Below are 20,533 nucleotides of genomic sequence, written 5' to 3' on the forward strand. Positions count from 1 at the left end.
GGGTGAAGCGCAGGGCGGTGTTGGATTATGTGAAGACTTTCCCATCTTCAATAGTATGTTTGCAAGAGACTCATCTGACTAAAGACAGGACTCATCTGTTGAAGTCGGAGTGGATTGGTCATAGTTTCAATGCCACTTCAAACTACTCCAGAGGGGTCAGTCTGTTGGTGCATCGTAATGTACCCTTTGTCTATCAATCGGTCAAAATAGATGTGGATGGGAGGTATATTTGTCTCCTGGCACAGTTGGCAGGGATGGTATACATAATACTGGTAGTTTACGTTCCTCCTCCATATTCGGGACAAGTCCTTCAGGATGCTCTTCACTTTGCGGCGGAAGCACCCTTGTTGCCCTTGTTGATCCTCGGAGATTTTAACAACATAATTGATGTGGAATTAGACAAAATGGGGGGAGGAGAGAGTGGGGGACTGACGCCGTTAGAAGTGGAGTTGATGGATTTATGGAGAGTACGGAACCCGGGGGTGAAGGTTTACTCATGTTTGTCTGCCTCTTTCGGCTTGCTCTCAAGAATTGATATGGCCCTGGGCAATGCGTAAATGGCAAGGGCGGTGAGCTTAGTGGAGTATTTACCTCGTAGCATTTCAGACCATACCCCACTTCGGGTTGTGATACAGTTAGGGATAAGGGAGGGGGGAGTACCATTCCTTGGAGGTTTAATCCGTTTTGGTTAACTTTATTCCCTAAGAGTAGTAAGATTCCCACCCTACTTGAGGAATTTTTCACTTATAATGTGGGGTCGGCCTCGAAGGCTATGGTATGGGACACAATGAAAGCGTTCCTTAGGGGTACCCTGATTAAAGAGGTAAATGGGATTAAGAGCGTGTCCAGAGAATTTGGGAACACTCTGCGGAAAGAGGTTCAGGAGGCTGAATTACTTTATGTTACACATCCGTCAGACGGTAATAAGGCCACGCTGGAACACGCACAGACACAGCTATCCCAACATATGTTGCAACAGCAGGGGATAAGTTATTCTTTAAAAAACAAAGCTATTTTGAAGAAGGAGAAAGGGTGGGACATTTGTTGGCAGTGGTGTCGCGGGCCCAGCAGGGAGTGTCCTTCATTGCTGAATTGAAAAAGAGTGATGGCTCACTGACACGATCTGATAGGGAGGGGATGATGGTGTCGCGGGCGGAGGAGGGGACGCTGCGCTCTCCCACTGCTCGGGTCCGGCCTCTGCTGCTCGGTGGCTCAAGTGATGGGCCGGATCCCGGGGACTCGAGCGGCGCTCCTCGCCCGTGAGTGAAAAGGGGATTGGTTTTGGGGATTTATTGTCCGTGACGCCACCCACGGTTGTGGTGATTGTGTGGGCACCACCGCTGCTCTGTATGGGGATCTCGGGAGCGGTGACAGGGAGCAGCAGAGTTGTTAGTTCTCCCCTCCGTGGGTAGGGGTTGGTTGTCCCGGGGCCCAGTGATGGGGTAGAGGATGAGGGATGGAAGGCCAGGTGCGGGGCCTGGTGAGGTGCAGGGTCGCGGGGGGGGGGCAGCGCTGTGCCTCACGGCATGGTGGTACTCACTCAGCCTGAGACGGTGACACAGTTCTCGGTAAAACACACGGCTGGAAAGACGGTTCCCACGGACGGCTGCTGTTGCTTTTCCCCGGTAGTTAACGGTGACTGTCTCTTTCCCTGCACCTTGTGTAATGTTGGTAGCGATGGGTTCCCACCGGTAACCCGCTCCCCGACTTGGATATGGGCCGGAGGAGCCCCTCTTTGCCCGCAGGCGCTGGCCCTGAGAAACTGGTGCCTTGGTGGTGGCGGTGTCTCTCTCATACGGTTGGACGGTTGCCTTCAATCGGGACTTAGTTGTTTGGAGACCCGGAGGTCCCCTTCACTGACGGATTTGGCAAATTCACGGCGACTCCTAGCCTTGCCGGGATCCGAAAGGCCCCTGCCAATGGTGCTGGCTTCTCCTTGTGTACCGGTCCGGTACCGCCGGGCCACCACCCGTCCACGGTCCTTACGGCACCTCCGATAGGCCACTCCTGCAGACGGTTACCGCCGTCTGCTAACCTTGCTGTCTCTGTCCGGGGCACACACCTGGACCAACTTCAGGCTGCTCTTTTACTACTTTCCTAGCTTCACTCCCACTCCTCTCACTTGCTCCTCTACCACTCAACTCCAACTTCAAAACCCTTCTCTCCCTGTTCTGCCTGGTTTTCCCGCTTCCAGGACTGTGAACTCCTCGGTGGGCGGAGCCAACTGCCTGTCCCACCCCCTGGTGTGGACATCAGCCCCTGGAGGAAGGCAACAAGGATTTCTGGTCTAGCTTAGATGTACCTAACCGGGGTGTAGGGTGTGGTGATGTCATTACCTGTGACCCCTGGCTTGCCCAGGGCGTCACAATGGTGTTTCGGGAATTCTTTGGGAGCTTTATAGTTCTAAAGTGTCCCCTGCTGTGGAGGATATACAAGATTTTTTGATGCAGGGAGATCTACCGACTCTCCTGCAGGACGATGCATGGGCATTAGATGCCCCATTTAGTCTGGAAGAGCTGGAGCTTGCGTTGTCATCAATGTCTAGTAATAAGTCCCCGGGTGCGGATGACCTGCCGGCTGAGGTCTTTAAGTCTTATGGCTCAGTACTACTCCCCCAGCTGCTGGAAGTGTTCAATGAGGCACTAGAGATTGGAAGGCTGCCACCCTCCATGAACGAAGCCATAATTGTGGTAATTCCTAAACAGGATAAGGACCCCAGTCTGCCGGAATCCTACCGCCTGATATCCCTTCTCCCCGTGGATGTTAAAATTCTGGCAAAACTCTTGGCTAACCGGTTAGCACGGATAATATCCTCCTTTATACATCCTGACCAAACGGGCTTTATGCCAAATAAATATACGGCCATTAATATCCGACGGCTCTATCTAAATCTGCAGCTACCAGCGGAAGGGGATCAGTTTAAAGCGGTGGTCTCTCTGGATGCTGCTAAGGCATTTGATAGTGTCGAGTGGAATTTTCTATGGGTGATATTGGATACAATGGGCTTTGGCGAAAGATTTATTTCATGGGTAAAGGTAAACGGGCTGTTGTCAGAGGGGTTTTCATTGCCTAGACTCTAGAGGGACTAGGCAGGGATGCCCATTGTCCCCACTGTTGTTTGCCATTGCCATTGAGCCACTTGCCGCGGTCCTGAGAACATCAAGAGGCGTGAAAGGTTTCCATCATGGTAACTTAACAGAGAAAGTCGCACTCTATGCGGACGATATGCTCCTTTTTTAGATGACTGGCTAAACTCCCTAAGAGAAGCCATAGATGTTATTGATCGTTTTGGCGCACTATCGGGTCTGACAATTAATTGGGGGAAATCATCTTTGATGACTTTGGGACCCGTCCCCCCTACCCCTGAGAACTTGGTAGGGCAGTTGATGATTACTCTTTCATTTAAGTACCTGGGAATCTTGATCAGTGAGAAGGTGGCAGACTTTGAGAAATTGAATATTACCCCTCTCTTGAGCAGATTTCAGCAGAAAACCAAGGCGTGGTGTAAACTCCCTTTGTCGGTGGTTGGCAGAGCTAATTTAGTGAAAATGATTCTAATGCCACAAGCTCTGTACCAGTTACATAATGCACCAATTTGGTTACCTCAACGGATTTTTCACAAAATCAACAGTATTTTCAGAGAGTTAATTTGGAAAAGGGGAATTGCGTGGATAAAATTGCAAACCCTTCAAAAGTCTAAAATGAGGGGGGGGGAGGGGGCTGGCGGTTCCAGACCCATTTCTTTATTATCTGGCAGCCCAGTTACAACATTTTAAGAACTGGGAGGGGGAGGGTATGGGAACCCCATCGTCAATAGTATCAGTATTGCGTCATACTTTGAGGAAGAGAGCCTTACCTACGGAATTAGATTCAGGGGGATTTCTGAGAACCCCTGCCCCCGAACACCATACCTTAAGAGAAATGGGGAAGACCTGGGTAAAAGTAAAAGAAGTACTAAAGGTGGGGGTAGTCACTATGTGCTCACTCATATGGGGAAACCCGAATCTTCCTGAACTGGACAAACTATGTGGGTTTGAGCTATTGCAGCGGAAAGGGATCAAGAAGGTACAGCAACTGTTTGAGGAGGGGCGGGTTAAGACGTTTGAAGTGCTTAAAGGGGAATTTGGGATTCTGAACAACAGGTTTTTCCAATACCTTCAGGTGAGTCATGCGTGCGAGGTACAATCGGTATCTGTGAATATGTCGCCGGTGAATCGGACGCTGTTGTTGGACGCCTCGGTGGCGGCTGGGGACACTAAGGGCGCAATATCCTGGTATCACATGTACCTCCAAGATGCCAAATATAGGGGGGTGACCTGCGGTCTTAGGGATAGATGGCAGGGAGACATAGGGGCCGTTTCAGAGGAAATATGGGAGGAGGTATTGCAAAATATTCCACTGGTGTCGGTCAGTGAGTCACAGAGGCTGTCACAAGTGTTCTTAGTACATAGGAAATATAGAACTCCGGCCTTTTTATTCAAAATAGGTGTCAGCCCTGACTCGTGCTGCTGGAAGTGTGGAGCTCCGGATGCGGATCTAATTCATCTTATGTGGAATTGTCCACGTTTGAGAAGATATTGGGTGGGGGTCCTTGACCTTATTGATTCGGTCTATTACTGCCGTATGGACCGCAAACCACTGACATGTATTCTTGGCTATACGGCGGAACTTCCTGTCCAGGAGGGGCATAAGATTGCTATCGCGCACATACTGTACCAGGCACGGAAAGTCATTGCACGGTACTGGAAGGATAGCAAGATCCCTGATATCAAAGAGTTAATTGATAAGGTGAACTACACACTTCGGATGGAGAAATACACTTATCAAAAAAGAAGGGCATATAGGAAATTTGAGGAGTTGTGGGCCCCGTGGCTTGATATCCCGAATTTGGCTCCAAGGACACTGACTTGGGCTAGAGCCCTGACGGCAAACCTGTCCTAAGCCATAATGCATAAGAATGGGTATGAATGTTGGGTTGGATTGCAGATGCTCCAGTTGGATACTCTCAGTAGCTACTGTTCGATCACTGATACATGCCTTAATGTACCTTAGGATATAAAGTATTCAAATAAATATATACTGATTGGGGATCCTGTTTGGGGGAGGGAGGGGGATGGGAAGGGGTTTGTTGTGCATACCTGTGTGTATGCGGAATTTACCTGTTAAACCGAAATGTTAATAAAAAATTATTTGATTTAAAAAAAAGAGTCCAATGGGAACCGTAGGCAGGACGGATGACTGGAACCGGGTACAGGTGCTGGGTAGTAATAGCAGACGGGGTCCGGATCCAGCGGGATGTGCAGGCTGAAGTATCCAGATGGGATCCAGGATCGGTGACGGGTTCAAGCTGACGGAAGATGGCAGGATCCACAGCAGACAGTCACCGGGACACCTCCTGGGAAACCGGCATGCTGGACACAGTTGGGACGGCAGACAGGCACTGCGGAGGAGACAGGGTTAATCTGGGTACACAAGACAGAGGGACCTGAACACCTAGCTACAGGAACACGTTGAACAGGCACCGCCCACACGAAAAAGGAAGTGTTATATACCCTGTACATCAGCCATATCCTGTTCCTGGGACGCTGGCGATTTAAGAAGAGGTGAGTGAGCGCGCCCGCGCCCTAATGCGCATGCGCGAGGCCCGAGTGCTGGAGACCAGTGCAGGAAGCAGAGAGGAAGGTGAAGGAGATGCAGGGGAGCCAGGCATAGAGTCCTGGGTCGCAGCGGGACCCCGAGAGCGGCGGACGGGAGGCATGGAGGACACACAGGAGGGGGAGTGAGAGGTGCAGCCGCGGGCAGGAGGACCGGGGACGGGAGCGGTGAGTGACAGGCGGCGCCGGGATCCGGGGAGCGTGACACCTACGAGGTATTTTTATTAAACATGGGTCCCGAATCAAAAGAGAAAGGGCGCAAGACATAGTAAAAGCTCTTCATAGGGTTTCTGTACTGGAGCTCATGCACAACCGAGCCTTATCAGCCACGAATTTACAAGCTCTTCTACAAGCTAGGATAGAGGTAAAAAAACTATTAGATTCCTCATATAAGCGCCTAATACAGGTGGGGAAGGCGAGGTTTTATGAGTTTGGGGATAAGCCAGGCAGACTGTTGGCTAATGCGTTGAGAGAAGGGAGAGCTCATACCCTCATTCCTTGCATCAAAAATTCACGCGACAAACTACTTTATGCCACCCCTGACATCTCAAATACATTTCACGACTTTTAATCCAAGCTATATAATTTATCTGTTGAGCCCCCTGAGTCGAGTGATGGATGTCCTTTTAGACATTTTAATAGCTCTATAATTGAAGACCTAGAAAGCCCATTTTCATTGGAGGATATATTGGCGGTGATTCGCGACACACCTGGTAATAAGAGTCCTGGACCTGACGGGTTCCCCTCCAAATTTTACAAATCCTTTTCAGAACAGTTAGCATCCTTAATGCTTCTCTCCTTCAATTCAATTTCTGAGTCTGTCCCTTTCTGCCTCATTCCACCACGGTCCATATCTCTCTCCTCCGTAAGGCTGGAAAAGACCCCACGGCGTGTAGCAGATTTAGACCAATATCACTTCTTAATGTAGATTTAAAAATCTATGCCAAACTTTAGGCAAATAGACTTGGCCCCCTGCTCCCTGACCTGATTCATTTAGACCAGGTCGGATTTGTCCCGGGCAGGGAGGCAAGGGACAATACAATAAAGACCCTGGACCTAATCCAACAGGCACACACTAAAAAGCTCTCACTGATGTTGTTATCTTTGGATGCCGAGAAGGCTTTTGACAGACTCCTGGCAGTCACTTTCACAGACACTGGACCATATAGGCCTGGGGCCAGTTTTCTCGTCTAAGATTATGGCCTTATATCATTCTCCGACTGCGTATCTTAAAATCAACGGCACTCTGTCAGGACCCTTCTCCATCTGAAACGGGACCGGCAGGGGTGTCCTTTGTCACCTTTACTATATACTGTATTTTAGTCATGGAACACTTGTTTTCGGCCATTAGGACCAACCCGGATATACAGGGAATTAAGCGGGCTTTACATGTTGCGACATCGGCAACGAGATATCGTCGGAGTCACGTCGTTAGTGACGCACATCCGGCGCCGTTACTGACATCGCAGCGTGTAACGCAAATGAGCGACGATCAACGAGCACAAAAAAGTCACAAATCGTTGCTTGTTGTCACGTCGCTCATTTCCATAATATCGCTGCAGCGACAGGTATGATGTTGTTTGTCGTTCCTGCGGCAGCACACATCGCTATGTGTGATGCCGTTGGACCGACAAACATCACCTTACCTGCGTCCACCAGAAAAGGAGGAAGGAAGGAGGTGGGCGGCATGTTTCGGCCGCTCATCTCCGCCTCTCCTTTTCTATTGGGCGGCGGTTCAGTGACACTGCTGTGGCGTCGCTTTGACGCTGAACGAACCGCCCCCTTAGAAAGGAGGCGGATCGCCGGTCACAGCGACGTCGCAGAGCAGGTATGTACGTGTGACGCTGCTTTAGCGATAATGTTTGCTACAGCAGCGATCACCACTTATCGCATGTGCGACGGGGCGGGTGTTATCACGCTCGGCATCGCTAGCATCGGCTAGCGATGTCGCAATGTGTAAAGCCCGCTTTAGGATCGCCAATCGGGAGCATAAATGCGCCGCGTTTGCTGACAATCTCCTTGTATATCTGTGTAATCCCCTCACATCTCTCCCGTCCCTAATGCTGGAACTAAACCGCTTTAGCAAGTGGTCCAACTTTAAAATCAATTTTGATAAATCAGAGGCCCTAAATATCTCTTTGCCTCAAACAACAGTAAATGCTATAAAACCAAACTTCCCCTTTAGATGGCCACCTCACGGCAGTATTGGATACTTGGGCATTAATATCACATCCGATCTGACCAGGCTCTTTCAACTAAATTATCACAGTTTTCTGTCAAAACTTGAGGGAGACTTAGGGGTACTTTGCACACTGCGACATCGCTAGCCGATGCTAGCGATGCCGAGTGCGATAGTACCCGCCCCCATCGCACATGCGATATCTTGTGATACCTGCCGTAGCAAACATTATCGCTATGGCAGCTTACTTGCCCTGCGACGTCGCTCTGGCCGGCGAACCGCCTCCTTCCTAAGGATGCGGGTCGTGCGGCGTCACAGCGACGTCACACGGCAGGTGGCCAATAGAAGCGGAGAGGCTGAGATGAGCGGGACGTAAACATCCCACCCACTTCCTCTCTTCCGCATAGTCGGTGGAGGCAGGTAAGGAGATGTTCCTCGCTCCTGCGGCTTCACACACAGCGATGTGTGCTGCCGCAGGAACGAGGAACAACATTGTACCTGCGGTCGACCCGACATTATAGAAATGGCCGACGCTATACAGATCGCCGATTTACGACGCTTTTGCGATCGTTTATCGGCGCATCTAGGCTTTACACGTTGCAACATCGTTACTGGTGCCGGATGTGCGTCACTTTCGATTTGACCCCGACAATATCGCAGTAGCGATGTCGCAACGTGCAAAGTACCTCTTAAGGCCGCTTTATAAGCTACTACATCGCTAAAGCAAGGTCGTTGGGGTCACGAATTTTGTGACGCACATCCGGCCGCGTTAGCGATGTCGTGTGTGACACCTAGTAGCGATTTTGAATCGTCGCAAAAACGTGCAAAATCGCTAATCGGTGACATGCCCCCCTATTCCCAATTATCGTTGCTGCTGCAGGTACAATGTTGTTCGTCGTTCCTACGGCAGCACACATCGCTATGTGTGACACCGCAGGAACAAGGAACCTCACCTTACCTGCGTCCCACTGGCAATGAGGAAGGAAGGAGGTGGGCGGGATGTTCGTCCCGCTCATCTCCGCCCCTCCTCTTTGATTGGGCGGCTGCTTAGTGACGTCGCTGTGACACCGAACGAACCACCCCCTTAGAAAGGAGGCAGTACGCCGGTCACAGCGATGTCGCTATGCAGATAAGTATGTGTGACGAGTCCATGCGATTTTGTGCGCCACGTGCAGCGATATGCCCGTGATGCACAAACGATGGGGGCAGGTATGCACGCTAGCAATCACGCTAGCGAGATCGCAGCGTGTAAAGCGGCCCTTAGCCTCATGGCAAAGGGGTACTCTTTCATGGTTCGGCAGGATTAGCGCTCTCAGGATGACGGCCCTGCCAAGATTGCTGTATTTGATACAGACGGTCCCGGTTTACATTCCGGCAGCCTACCGGGCTAGGATACAGCGCTTATTCAATCAATTTGTTTGGTCAAAGATGCGCGCCCGTCTCGGGAGTAGCATCTTAACTAGGACCAAGAACGCATGAGGAGCGGGGTTGCCCGATTGTAGGCGGTATTACATGGCGGCCGCTCACGCCAGAGTTCTGGACCTTTTGCATAGCTCTAGATCTAAGCTTTGGGTTTGTCTGGCACAGTGCCGACCCTGCCGTCAACCTGGCCACTCCTTACCAAACATAAGATTGAGATGTCCTATAGCACTAAACAAATATTGAAAACTGTACACTCCACATCTTTACGCAATCGCCTGATTCAGTCCAGAGGACCCCTTATGCCATTAACCGATAACCCAGAGTTTTTACCGGGGGCATCATCCAACAATTTTCTGGGAAGCACGAAACAGAACCCCTTGAGATTGAACCAGGTGGCCCCGGGGGGATCCCTCCTACCACTCCTGGAGATTGTGGAGAATCGTGATTTCAAAATGCGGTTCCATTTTGAATATGCTCAACTCAAACACTTCATAACTTCACAAGACATTGTCATGGCTCATCCCTCACTCCAAACACCTTTTGAAAACCTTTGTACTGTGTCCTCCGATACACGTCAAGCAATATCAAAAGTGTACAAGCTCATAACAAGCGCAGCAGAGGCGTCTCTTCCTCGCTTCTGTGCGGCTTGGGAGGCAAAGCTCAATCAGACGTTCCTTGGGAATCAGTGGGAGCGTTGTTTCCGTCTGACCCACAAGTCCGTGGTTGCCACCAGGATGCAAGAAAGCAGCTATAAAATACTTTCTAGGTGGTACAGGGTCCCAACTTCCCTTCATGCGTGGTGTCCCGAAGTACCTGATACCTGTTGGCGTTGTGGAGCGCAGGGGGGCACCATGTCCCACATCTGGTGGTACTTCCCGAGCTTAGCGGTCTTTTGGAACAAAGTACTAGCAGCCATACAGGAGGTCACCGGGATCACAGTCCCTATTTGCCCACAGGCAGTTTTATTGTACATCTTTAACGTATCGCAAAAGGCCTATAAAAAATCCCTCTTGGGCCACCTTCTTCAGGCACCAAGACAGTGATTCTTCGGCGTTGGAAGGATCCTACTCCCCCTACGCTAGAGGAGTGGGTAATGGAGGTGAATGTGATTCATCGCATGGAAATGGTGATGGCCTAGTCGTGTGGCCAGACAGTAGAGACGGCCACTAAATGGTTTCAGTGGGAATCATTCCTGTCTGGTAGAACATTTCTTGAACTAATTTAATCTCCGGAAAATAGGCACTTTGGCCCTATCTCCCTCAGTCACCATACACCACCTTTCTGACAAGTTTTGGTCCAACGGACAATGTATCAGACCTGGCCGACGCGTTCTACTCTTTACCTCTCCTCCTCTTTCTCCAACTTATTCTTTCTTTTCTATATATCGTGAATGCCCCTCTCCTTAACCTCTCTTCTTTGTTTTATTATTTTTTGTGGTTTAAAATGACTATCCATGTATTATGTCAATCATCTACCTACTGTTATGAAGTCTGCGAATGTGTTGTATCGTATAGACTTTTGATTCGCAATATTTGTGATAGCATGGACCAATGTTCTTGTGCCACCCTCGTGCCAGCAGCCAGTCGCTGCTCGGACCCGGACCTTCAGGGTTGGTGGCTTGAGGGTCTCTGGACCCGGGGGTCTCGTGGACACGGCGAATAAAAATAGGGAGACGTAGATGTACGGGCTAGGTCGTAATAAGTTCGTGACGCCACCCACGGTGTGTGGAGAGGTGGGACATCACCGCTGCTGTTACAGGGCACTCGGGGGGAGATGTTGTGCAGCAAGATGTTAACCCCTCTGTGGGCAGGATTGGTGGCCCCGGGACCCGATGGCTCTGGAGCAAGGGGGATGACGACCGTAGGGGGTGCTGGTGTACTCCCTGTCAGTAGTAAAACACGCAAGTCTCTGGTAAACGAAGGTGGTGGTGGCCAGTGCTGCGGCCGGTTGCGTTCGGGATCCCCCACCCGGCTGGTGGTCTCTATCCTTCTCCTGCACCTTTTTGTGTCAAATGGATCTTCCCGGTATGAAACTCGGGAGTCCGCTCCAGGCTGGGTGTGGCCTAAGGAGCCGTGCCCGCAGACGCTGACCCTTGGGATCTCTGGGCCCTGGCGGTGACCTCTTATCCTGAATTAGGTGGGCTGTTGTCTTCTATGAGGGACTTTGGGTGGGACAGGACCTCTAGTCCTGGCCTCAATCGGTTAATTAATTAGTTCTAGTAGGTTCTGGTTCTGGCTTCAGGTGTCCGAGTACCCCCCTTTGTGCACGGTTTCCGGTCAGGTCCCCGGTGTAGGTACCGGCGGGCTACAACCCTGTCCTGGTTCACCTCGGTTCTGCCGAGCTGTCTTCCCGTCTCCTGTCGATGGAGACCACCATCTGCCTCCTAGCCAGTGGCACCAGGGCTCCTACCCTTGTACCTGTCAGTTTACTTCAGGCCTGAAACACAGGCCTGACCTCCACTCTCACTGAACTCTGAAACTCCACTGCTTGCTTTCCCGCCCCGGGCAGTCTAAACCCTTGGGTGGGCGAGCACCAATCACCTGGCCACGCCCACTGTTGTGTCTATCTGTCCCTAAGAGGGTGACTAGGTTTTAATGGTTGGCTGTGTGTTTCCTAGTGTGGGAAAGGTGTAATGCGGGGACCTACCTGTGACTACCTGGTTTTGCCAGGGCATCACACTCCCCCTTGGTTAAACACAGACCGTCAGTGGGCTGTCCGACCACCACCGGTTTATTTTTACTGCAGAAAGATAAAAGAATAAAACATTTTTTAAACATAATAACATATTTACATTGTAAGAATATTTTGAATTCTTCCTTTACGGGAGGCAGGCTACTTAAACGTTACATAACATAACCGGGACGTGACGGGACCGGGTCCTTCTCGCCTTTACCACCCAAACAAACCTAACCCTGGTGCCACCGCTAAGCACTGGTGCGCACCCCTTGCCAAAGTCCAGGTTAAGTCCGGGTGCCGAAACGGGCTGGGTAAAAAGTTCCTTACCCGGCAGTCCTTTCAAGGACCCCATGTCCAGGGGACCCCTGACCCGGAGGATAGTCACTGGTCCCAATGGTGACAGGGCCTCGGTCTACTCTACCGCAGGCCCATCCTCCAATCAGCCTCTCCGGAGACTGCTGCAAAATGAAAAGGACGGTCAATCATAACATTTAAACTCCGCTGCCGGAACAGCCTCCTTCTGCAGCTTTTCCCCAGACCACCACTGGACAGCACGAGTCCCCAATGCCACCTTCGCTCACAGGCAGCACTGTCCAAAAGACTCCGTCTTCAGCTTCCGGCAGTGCGGGTACGACTGCTCCTCCATACCGGGCTCCATCCTCCACCTGGGGCTCCCACCCCAGATGGCGTCTCCACTTAGAACTTGCAGGGGTGAAGACGTTCAACAAGAACGGAGCGCTGTGTCATTTAACTCTTCAACTGCCCTGCTACCCTCCACCTGTCATGCAGATGGCCTCCTCCGGAACATGAGGACGTTCAACAAGGGTCGCAAGTCCCTTAAACAGTTAACTTTCAACTTTAAAACTTGGTGTGAGCTCCTTTAAAACCGGCCATTCTCAGGGCACGCACTGGCAAAGTGACCAGGCTGTCTGCAGTATCTACAGATTGGTATTATCATACCCCCAGCGGCAGTCGGGGCCTCCGTATCACCCTCGGAGCCGCTGTCATCCGTCTCTGAGCTAGACGCCATTCCCGGGCGGACTGCGGACTGCCGGAGCCGACATCCTTCCTGTGGCAGGCGGCTCACCGCCAGCTGCTACACGGGGAATCATTACCAGAGCCCAAGGGTCCACGCTCCTGCGGTCGGCGCGGGGTCGGCATCAAGTTTAGGAGCCGACATCTTCCCGCTTCTCCCCCTTGGTCTTTTGCCGGCACTCCTCTTTCAGGCCTGTAAGTTTCGTTTTTCGACTTCTGGCCTCGCTTTCCGGCCGCGTTACCAGGGGGCGGCGCTTCGGTTTTCGCGCCCTTTTCGCGGGGAAGAAGATGATGGGCTGTAGTTTTTTGCGCCAAAATGGTGAACAAAATGGCAACTTCTGAAATTTCGGCAACGGATCACTGCTGACTGTCCAAGACAAGGCGCACTTCCACAAGGTAAGTGGATGGGTAAGTATCCTGTTTGTGACGCCAAGTTTCAGGATGTGCCGTCCCCGTGCCAGCAGCCGGTTGCTGCTCGGGCCCGAACCTTCAGGGGTGGTGGTTCGAGGGTCTCTGGACCCGGGGGTCTCGCGGACACGCTGAATAAAAATGGGGGGACGTAGATGTACGGGCTAGGCCGTAATAAGTTTGTGACGACACCCACGGTGTGTGGTGAGGTGGGACACCACCGCTGCTGTTACAGGGCACCCGGGGGGAGATGTTGTGCACCAAGATGTTAACCCCTCCATGGGCAGGGATGGTGGCCCCGGGACCCGAGGCTCCGGAGCAGGGGGGATGACGACCGTAGGGGGTGCTGGTGTACTCACTGTCAGCAGTAAAACACGCAAGTCTCTGGTAAACCAAGGTAGTGGTGGCCTGTGCCGTGGCCGGTTGAGTTCGGGATCCCCCACCCGGCTGGTGGGCTCTATCCTTCTCCTGCACCTTTTTGTGTCAAATGGATCTTCCCGGTATGAAACTCGGGAGTCCGCTCCCGGCTGGATGTGGCCTAAGGAGCCGTGCCCACAGACGCTGGCCCGTGGGATCTCTGGGCCCTGGCGGTGACCTCTTATCCCGAATCAGTGGGCTGTTGTCTTCTATGAGGGACTTTGGGTGGGACAGGACATTTAGTCCTGGCCTCAATCGGTTAATTAACCAGTTCAAGTAGGTTCTGGTTCTGGCTTCAGGGTCCGAGTACCCCCCTTTGTGCACGGCTTCCGGTTGGGTCCCCGGTGTAGGTACCGGTGGGCTACAACCCTGTCCCGGTCCACCTTGGTTCTGCCGAGCCATCTTCCCATCTCCTGTCGAAGGAGACCACCGTCTGCCTCCTAGCCAGTGGCACCAGGGCTCCTACCCTGGTACCTGTCAGTTTACTTCAGGCCTGACACACAGGCCTGACCTCCACTCTCTCTGAACTCTGAAACTCCACTGCTTGCTTTCCCGCCCCGGGCAGTCTAAACCCCTGGGTGGGAATGCACCAACCACCTGGCCATGCCCACTGGTATGTCTATCTGTCCCTAAGGGGGTGACTAGGTTTTAATGGTTGGCTGTGTGTTTCCTAGTGTGGGAAAGGTGTAATGCGGGTGCTTACCTGTGACTACCTGCTTTTACCAGGGCGTCACATTCTCTTTATGTATTGTTTTAAAATTCAATAAAACTTTAAAGTGGAAAAAAAAAAAAGAAAATGCCAGCCGCTCATTATTTCATCTCATATTCACTGCTTCCCCCACCCACCGGCGCCTATGATTATTTGCAGTCAGACACACCCCCACGCTGAGTGACAGCTGTCTCACTGCAACCAATCACAGCTGCCGGTGGGTGGGTCTCTTTCATGCAGTACAATAAATAAATAATTTAAAAAAAAACGGCGTGCGGTCCCCCTCAATTTTGATACCAGCCGAGATAAAGCCACACGGGTGAAGGCTGGTATTCTGAGGATGGGGAGCCCCATGTTATGGGGAGCCAACCAGCCTAAAAATATCAGCCAGCAGCTGCCCGGAATTGCCGCATCCATTAGATGCGACAGTCCCAGGACTTTTACCCGGCTCATCCCGAATTGCCCTGGTGCTGTGGCAATCGGGGTAATAAGGAGTTAAAGGCAGCCCATAGCTGCCACTAAGTCCTAGGTTAATCATGGCAGGCATCTATGAGACACCCCCCATGATTAACCTGTAAGAGAAAGTAAATAAACACCTACACCCGAAAAAATCCTTTTTTTTTAATAAAAGACAAAAAAACACCATCTTACACCACTTTATTTATCACCAAATACCCCTCCAGGTCCGGCGTAATCCACATGAGGTCCCACAATGCTTTCATCTCTGCTACATCAGAAGCTGACAGGAGCGGCAGTAAAACACCACCGCAATCTGTGAGCTCCACGCAGAAACTGTAGTGAATAGCTCTGTCAGCGGGTACGTCACTGAAGTAGTGGCGGGGTATGTGCGGTGATGATGGGGGCGGTAGTGCCGATGTATGTGCGGTGATGATGGGGGGCGGTAGTGCCGGTGTGTGTGCAATGATGATGGGGCTGTAGTGCCTGTGTGTGTGCGGTGATGATGGGGGTTGGTAGTGCCGGTGTGTGTGCGATGATGATCGGGGTGGTAGTGCCGATGTGTGCAGTGATGATGGGGGCGGTAGTGCCAGTGTGTGCGGTGATGATGGGGGCGGTAGTGCCTGCTTGTGTGCGGTGATGATGGGGCGGTAGTGCCGGTGTGAGCGGTGATGATGGGGGCGGTAGTGCCAGTGTGTGCAGTGATGATGGGGGCGGTAGTGCTTGCATGTGCGGTGATGATAAAGGTGGTAGTGCCGGTGTGTGTGCAGTGATCATGGGGGCGGTAGTGCCGCTGACAGATTTCAGCAAAATTACGCATCCGTTGGGTCTGTTAGCAACACAAAAATTGACGGATGCGTCATTTCGACGCAGCAACGGACCTGGCAGGTGAGACACAACACAAGTGTGAAAACAGCCTAAAGGCCGCTTTGCACGCTACAATATATCTTACGATGTGTCGGCGAGGTCACGTCGTAAGTGACGCACATCTGGCATCGTAAGGTACATTGTAGTGTGTGACAGGTACGTGCGATTGCGATTGAACGTTAAAACGTTCATCGCATGCACGTCGTTCAATTCCTAAAAATTGAACGGCAGATTGTTCATCGTACCCGGGGTAGCACACATCGCAGTGTGTGACACCCTGGGAACGATGAACAGATCTTACCTGCGTCCCACATCTCCTGGCTGACAATGCGGAAGGAAGGAGGTGGGCGGGATGTTTACGTCCCGCTCATCTCCGTCCCTCCGCCTCTATTGGCCAGCTGCCGCGTGACGTCGATGTGACGCCGAACGTCCCTCCCACTCCAGAAAGTGGACGTTCGCCGCCCACATCGAGGTCGTATGGACGGGTAAGTACGTGTGACAGGAAAAAATCGTATGTGCAACACGTTCAACAAATTGAACGTGCCGCACATACGATGGGGGAGGTTACGATCACATACAATATCGTATGCTGAATCGTAACATGTAAAGCAGGCTTAAGATGTTGAAATTGGACAACAGATTCAGAATACATTTTTTCAGAATTTCTGATGTTATGGTTTAAAAACAAAAAATGTACTTTTAAGATAATATCATTGAGAAATAATAACTGTTTATTTTTAGCAGATGTCTGTATTGGGACTTCAGATGGAAATCTAATATCGTCAGAATTTAAAACAGATGATCAAAGTATCACACATGATACATATGAAGAGCATGCTGTTGTTCCAGATATACCTCCAGTCCTTCCTCGGAAAGCTTTATCATCTGATCTTTTAAAACAAGTCCAAAAGTCCGATTTATCACAGAATTTTAATCAAAATGAAAGTTGCAGAAGGGATGTGGAACATGTAACGACTCCTACAAGGGAGAAACCATTTTCATGTTCAAAATGTGGGAAATGTTTTATCAGGAGATCAACTCTTAATATCCATCAAAAAACTCACACAGGGGAGAAGCCATTTTCATGCCCAGAATGTGGTAAATGTTTTACTCAGAAAACAAACCTTGCTATTCATCAAAAAATTCACACAGGGGAGAAGCCATTTTCATGTTCAGAGTGTGGGAAATGTTTTATTCGGAAATCGTCTCTTGTTGAGCATCAAAGAATTCACACAGGAGAGAAGCTATTTTCATGTTCAGAGTGTGGGAAATGTTTTATTCGGAAATCGGATCTTGTTGAACATCAAAGATCTCACACAGGGGAGAAGCCATTTTCATGCCCAGAATGTGGAAAATGTTTTACTCAGAGAACAACCCTTGCAAATCATCAAAAAATTCACACAGGGGAGAAGCCATTTTCATGTTCAGAATGTAAGAAATGTTTTATTCGGAAACCGGCTCTTATTGAGCATCAAAGAATTCACACAGTGGATAAGCAATTTCCATGTTCAGAGTGTGGGAAATGTTTTATTCGGAAATCGTCTCTTGTTGAGCATCAAAGTTCTCACACAGGGGTGAAGCCATTTTCATGTTCAGAGTGTGGGAAATGTTTTTTTCGGAAATTGTATCTTGTTGCGCATCAAAGATCTCACACAGGGGAGAAGCCATTTTCATGTTCAGAGTGTGGGAAATGTTTTATTCGGAAATCAGATCTTGTTGAGCATCAAAAAATTCACACAGGGAAGAAGCCATTTTCATGTTCAGAATGTGAGAAATGTTTTAGTCGGAAATCATATCTTTTTGTTCATCAAAGATCTCACACAGGGGAGAAGCCATTTTCATGTTCAGAATGTGGGAAATGTTTTATTCGGAAATCAGATCTTGTTGAGCATCAAAAATTTCACACAGGGGAGAAGCCATTTTCATGTTCAGAATGTGGGAAATTTTTTACCATGAAATCACGTCTTATTGAACACCAAAACACTCACACAGAAGAGAAAGAATATTCTTGTTCAGAGTGTGGGAAATGTTTTACTCAGAAATCATATCTTAATATCCATCAAAGATCTCACAAAGAGGAGAAGATATTTTCATGTTCAGAATGTGAGAAATGTTTTACTCGGAGATCACTTCTTGTTAGACATGAGAAAATTCACACAGGGGAGAAGCCATTTTCATGTTCAGAATGTGGGAAATGTTTTACTCGGAGATCACTTCTTGTTAGACATGAGAAAATTCACACAGGGGAGAAGCCATTTTCATGTTCAGAATGTGGGAAATGTTTTACTCTGAGATCACTTCTTGTTAGACATGAGAAAATTCACACAGGGGAGAAGCCATTTTCATGTTCAGAATGTGGGAAATGTTTTATTCAGAAAACACACCTTGTTGCTCATCAAAGATCTCACACAGGGGAGAAGCCATTTTCATGCCCAGAATGTGGTAAATGTTTTACTAGGAAATCACGTCTTGTTTACCATAAAAAAATTCACACAAAATAAATCATTTTTATGTTCTGAATGTGGAAAATGTAATTCTCAGAAATCAGATCTTGGTAAACATCTGAAGAAGCCGCACAGGGCAGGAACCTTTTTCATGTTGTGAATAATTGAAATGTTTAACTGGTAAATCAAGTCTTGCCAACATCAGAAAACCAACAGAGCGGAGCAGTTATTTTTGCTTTCAGAATTTAGCAAATGTTTTTATCATTAATCAGGTCCTGTTGTTAAATGAGTCACACGGGAGAAGCCATCATGATGTACCATAATTCAAAGGGTTTTATCCAAAAATTGGCTACAATTGCTCAAGTAAGAATTGTTGAGGGAAAGAACCATTTTCTTTCTTTTTAAACTTATCGTATTTTTCAGACCATAAGATGCACCTAGGTTTTAAAGGAGGAAAATAGGGGAATAAATTGAAGCAAAAAATGTGTTTATGATGCACTGTTGTGGGGGGATCTGCTACTGACACTGTTACAGGGGTAATATCCCTCAATTTTCTAGCGCAATGTGTTTTTTGTCTTTCCCTTTAAATAGTGCTTATCACAAATCTGTGGCTGCCTTTTTTATTTACTAAAGCAGAGGAGAGCCGCAGATTAGTGAATTTTCTAAATATAATCCAGTACCAAAACGTTTAGAAGTGCCCCTAATGTCCCCCAAAATGAACTTCCAGGTTGCGAGATCCCAAAAGCCTCAGTGATCACTGTCAGTGAAAGAGTGAGCTCTACGGAGTGAGCTTCACTGCAGAGATGTTATGCCTAAGGCGGGGTTTGCACACTAAGACATCGCAGGCCGATGCTGCGATGCCGAGTGCGATAGTCCCCGCCCCCGTCGCAGCAGCGATATGTGGTGATAGCTGGCGTAGCGAAAGTTATCGCTACGCCAGCTTCACACACACACTCACCTGCCGTGCGACGTCCCTGTGGCCGGCGACCCGCCTCCTTGTTAAGGGGGCGGGTCGTGCGGCGTCACTGCGACGTCACACGGCAGCCGGCCAATCAGAGCGGAGGGGCGGAGATGAGCAGGATGTAAACATCCTGCCCACCTCCTTCCTTCCGCATATCCTACGGAAGCCGCAGTGAGGCCGGTAGGAGATGTTCCTCGCTCCTGCGGCTTCACACACAGCGATGTGTGCTGCTGCAGGAGCGAGGAACAACATCGGACCGTCGCATCAGCGTAATTATGGATTACGCCGACGCTGCACCGATGATACGATTACGATGCTTTTGCGCTCGTTAATCGTATCATCCAGGCTTTACACACTGCGGTGTCGCATGCGATGCCGGAAGTGCGTCATTTTCAATTTGACCCCACCGACATCGCACCTGCGATGTCGCAGTGTGCAAAGTGCCCCTAAGGCTATGTGCGCACTTACCGGATTTTGCCGCGGATTTTTTGCGGTTTTGCTGCATGTTTCGCTGCAGAAAATGTTCATAACATCTCTGCAGTGAATCACCAGCAAAACCTATGGGCAAAAAAAATCCTGTGCGCACTAGACGGAATTTGACAGCTGCATGTTTTGCTGTGGGATTCCCGCAGCAAAAACAATTGCATGTCAATTCTTTTCCGCACATCGCTGCGGGATTTCACTCCATTGACTCCAATGTTAATCGTGAAATCCCACAGGGAATAACGCAGGAAGCAAATTCTGTGCGGTTCACTGCGTTTTCCTGCGTTATTCCCTGCGGTATTTCGCGGTTTACCTCCGGTAATGTACATCGCCTGTCTGCGGTTTTGCAGGGAAGTGATGTCATTATGCCTGGAAGAGATAGCCGTGCAGAGAGTAAACACACACAAATCACACTCACACACAGACATCACAGACATAGAACACAGACACAGACATAGAACATACATAGAAAGAAAACGGAAATATAGAAAACAAAGAACGTGGGCTCCGCTGTATATTTACCTTCCAGCCGAGGTAAGCACACAGCGGCGGCCCGGTATTCTCAGGCTGGGGAGGGAGAGGGGCAGGGTTAATGTCCCCCGCCTCACTCCCCCTCCCGCAGCCGAGAATATCAGCCGCAGCTGCCCCGGTACTGTCGCATGCATTATGCGGCAGCACCGGCGTGTCCCCGGCTCTTCCTGCCGCCGTGTAGCAGTGGCAGCAGGGTAATACAAGGGGTTAATGGTGGTGGATCACCGCCATTAACTCCAGGCTTGATCATGGTAGCGTCTATGTGACAGCTGACATGATCAACCCGTATGT

At 50.0% G+C, this 20,533-nt stretch overlaps 1 protein-coding gene across 2 annotated transcripts in view; it reads left to right on the forward strand.

The window, feature by feature from the left end:
* The window catches only part of LOC142312446 (uncharacterized), a 29,646-nt gene extending 10,400 nt beyond the window's left edge, over nucleotides 1–19,246 (forward strand). Inside the window, exon 4 of one of the 2 annotated variants that reach the window (XM_075351387.1) lies at nucleotides 16,565–19,246. In XM_075351387.1, the coding sequence (XP_075207502.1) occupies nucleotides 16,565–18,324 (1,760 nt within the window). In that variant the 3' untranslated portion in view covers nucleotides 18,325–19,246. The remainder of the gene's footprint in view (nucleotides 1–16,564) is intronic. The other variant, XM_075351388.1, reaches the window with a different exon arrangement.
* The last annotated feature ends 1,287 nt before the right edge of the window (nucleotides 19,247–20,533 follow it).

The sequence above is a fragment of the Anomaloglossus baeobatrachus genome, chromosome 5, assembly GCF_048569485.1.
Source record: "Anomaloglossus baeobatrachus isolate aAnoBae1 chromosome 5, aAnoBae1.hap1, whole genome shotgun sequence".
Lineage (NCBI taxonomy): Eukaryota > Metazoa > Chordata > Amphibia > Anura > Aromobatidae > Anomaloglossus > Anomaloglossus baeobatrachus.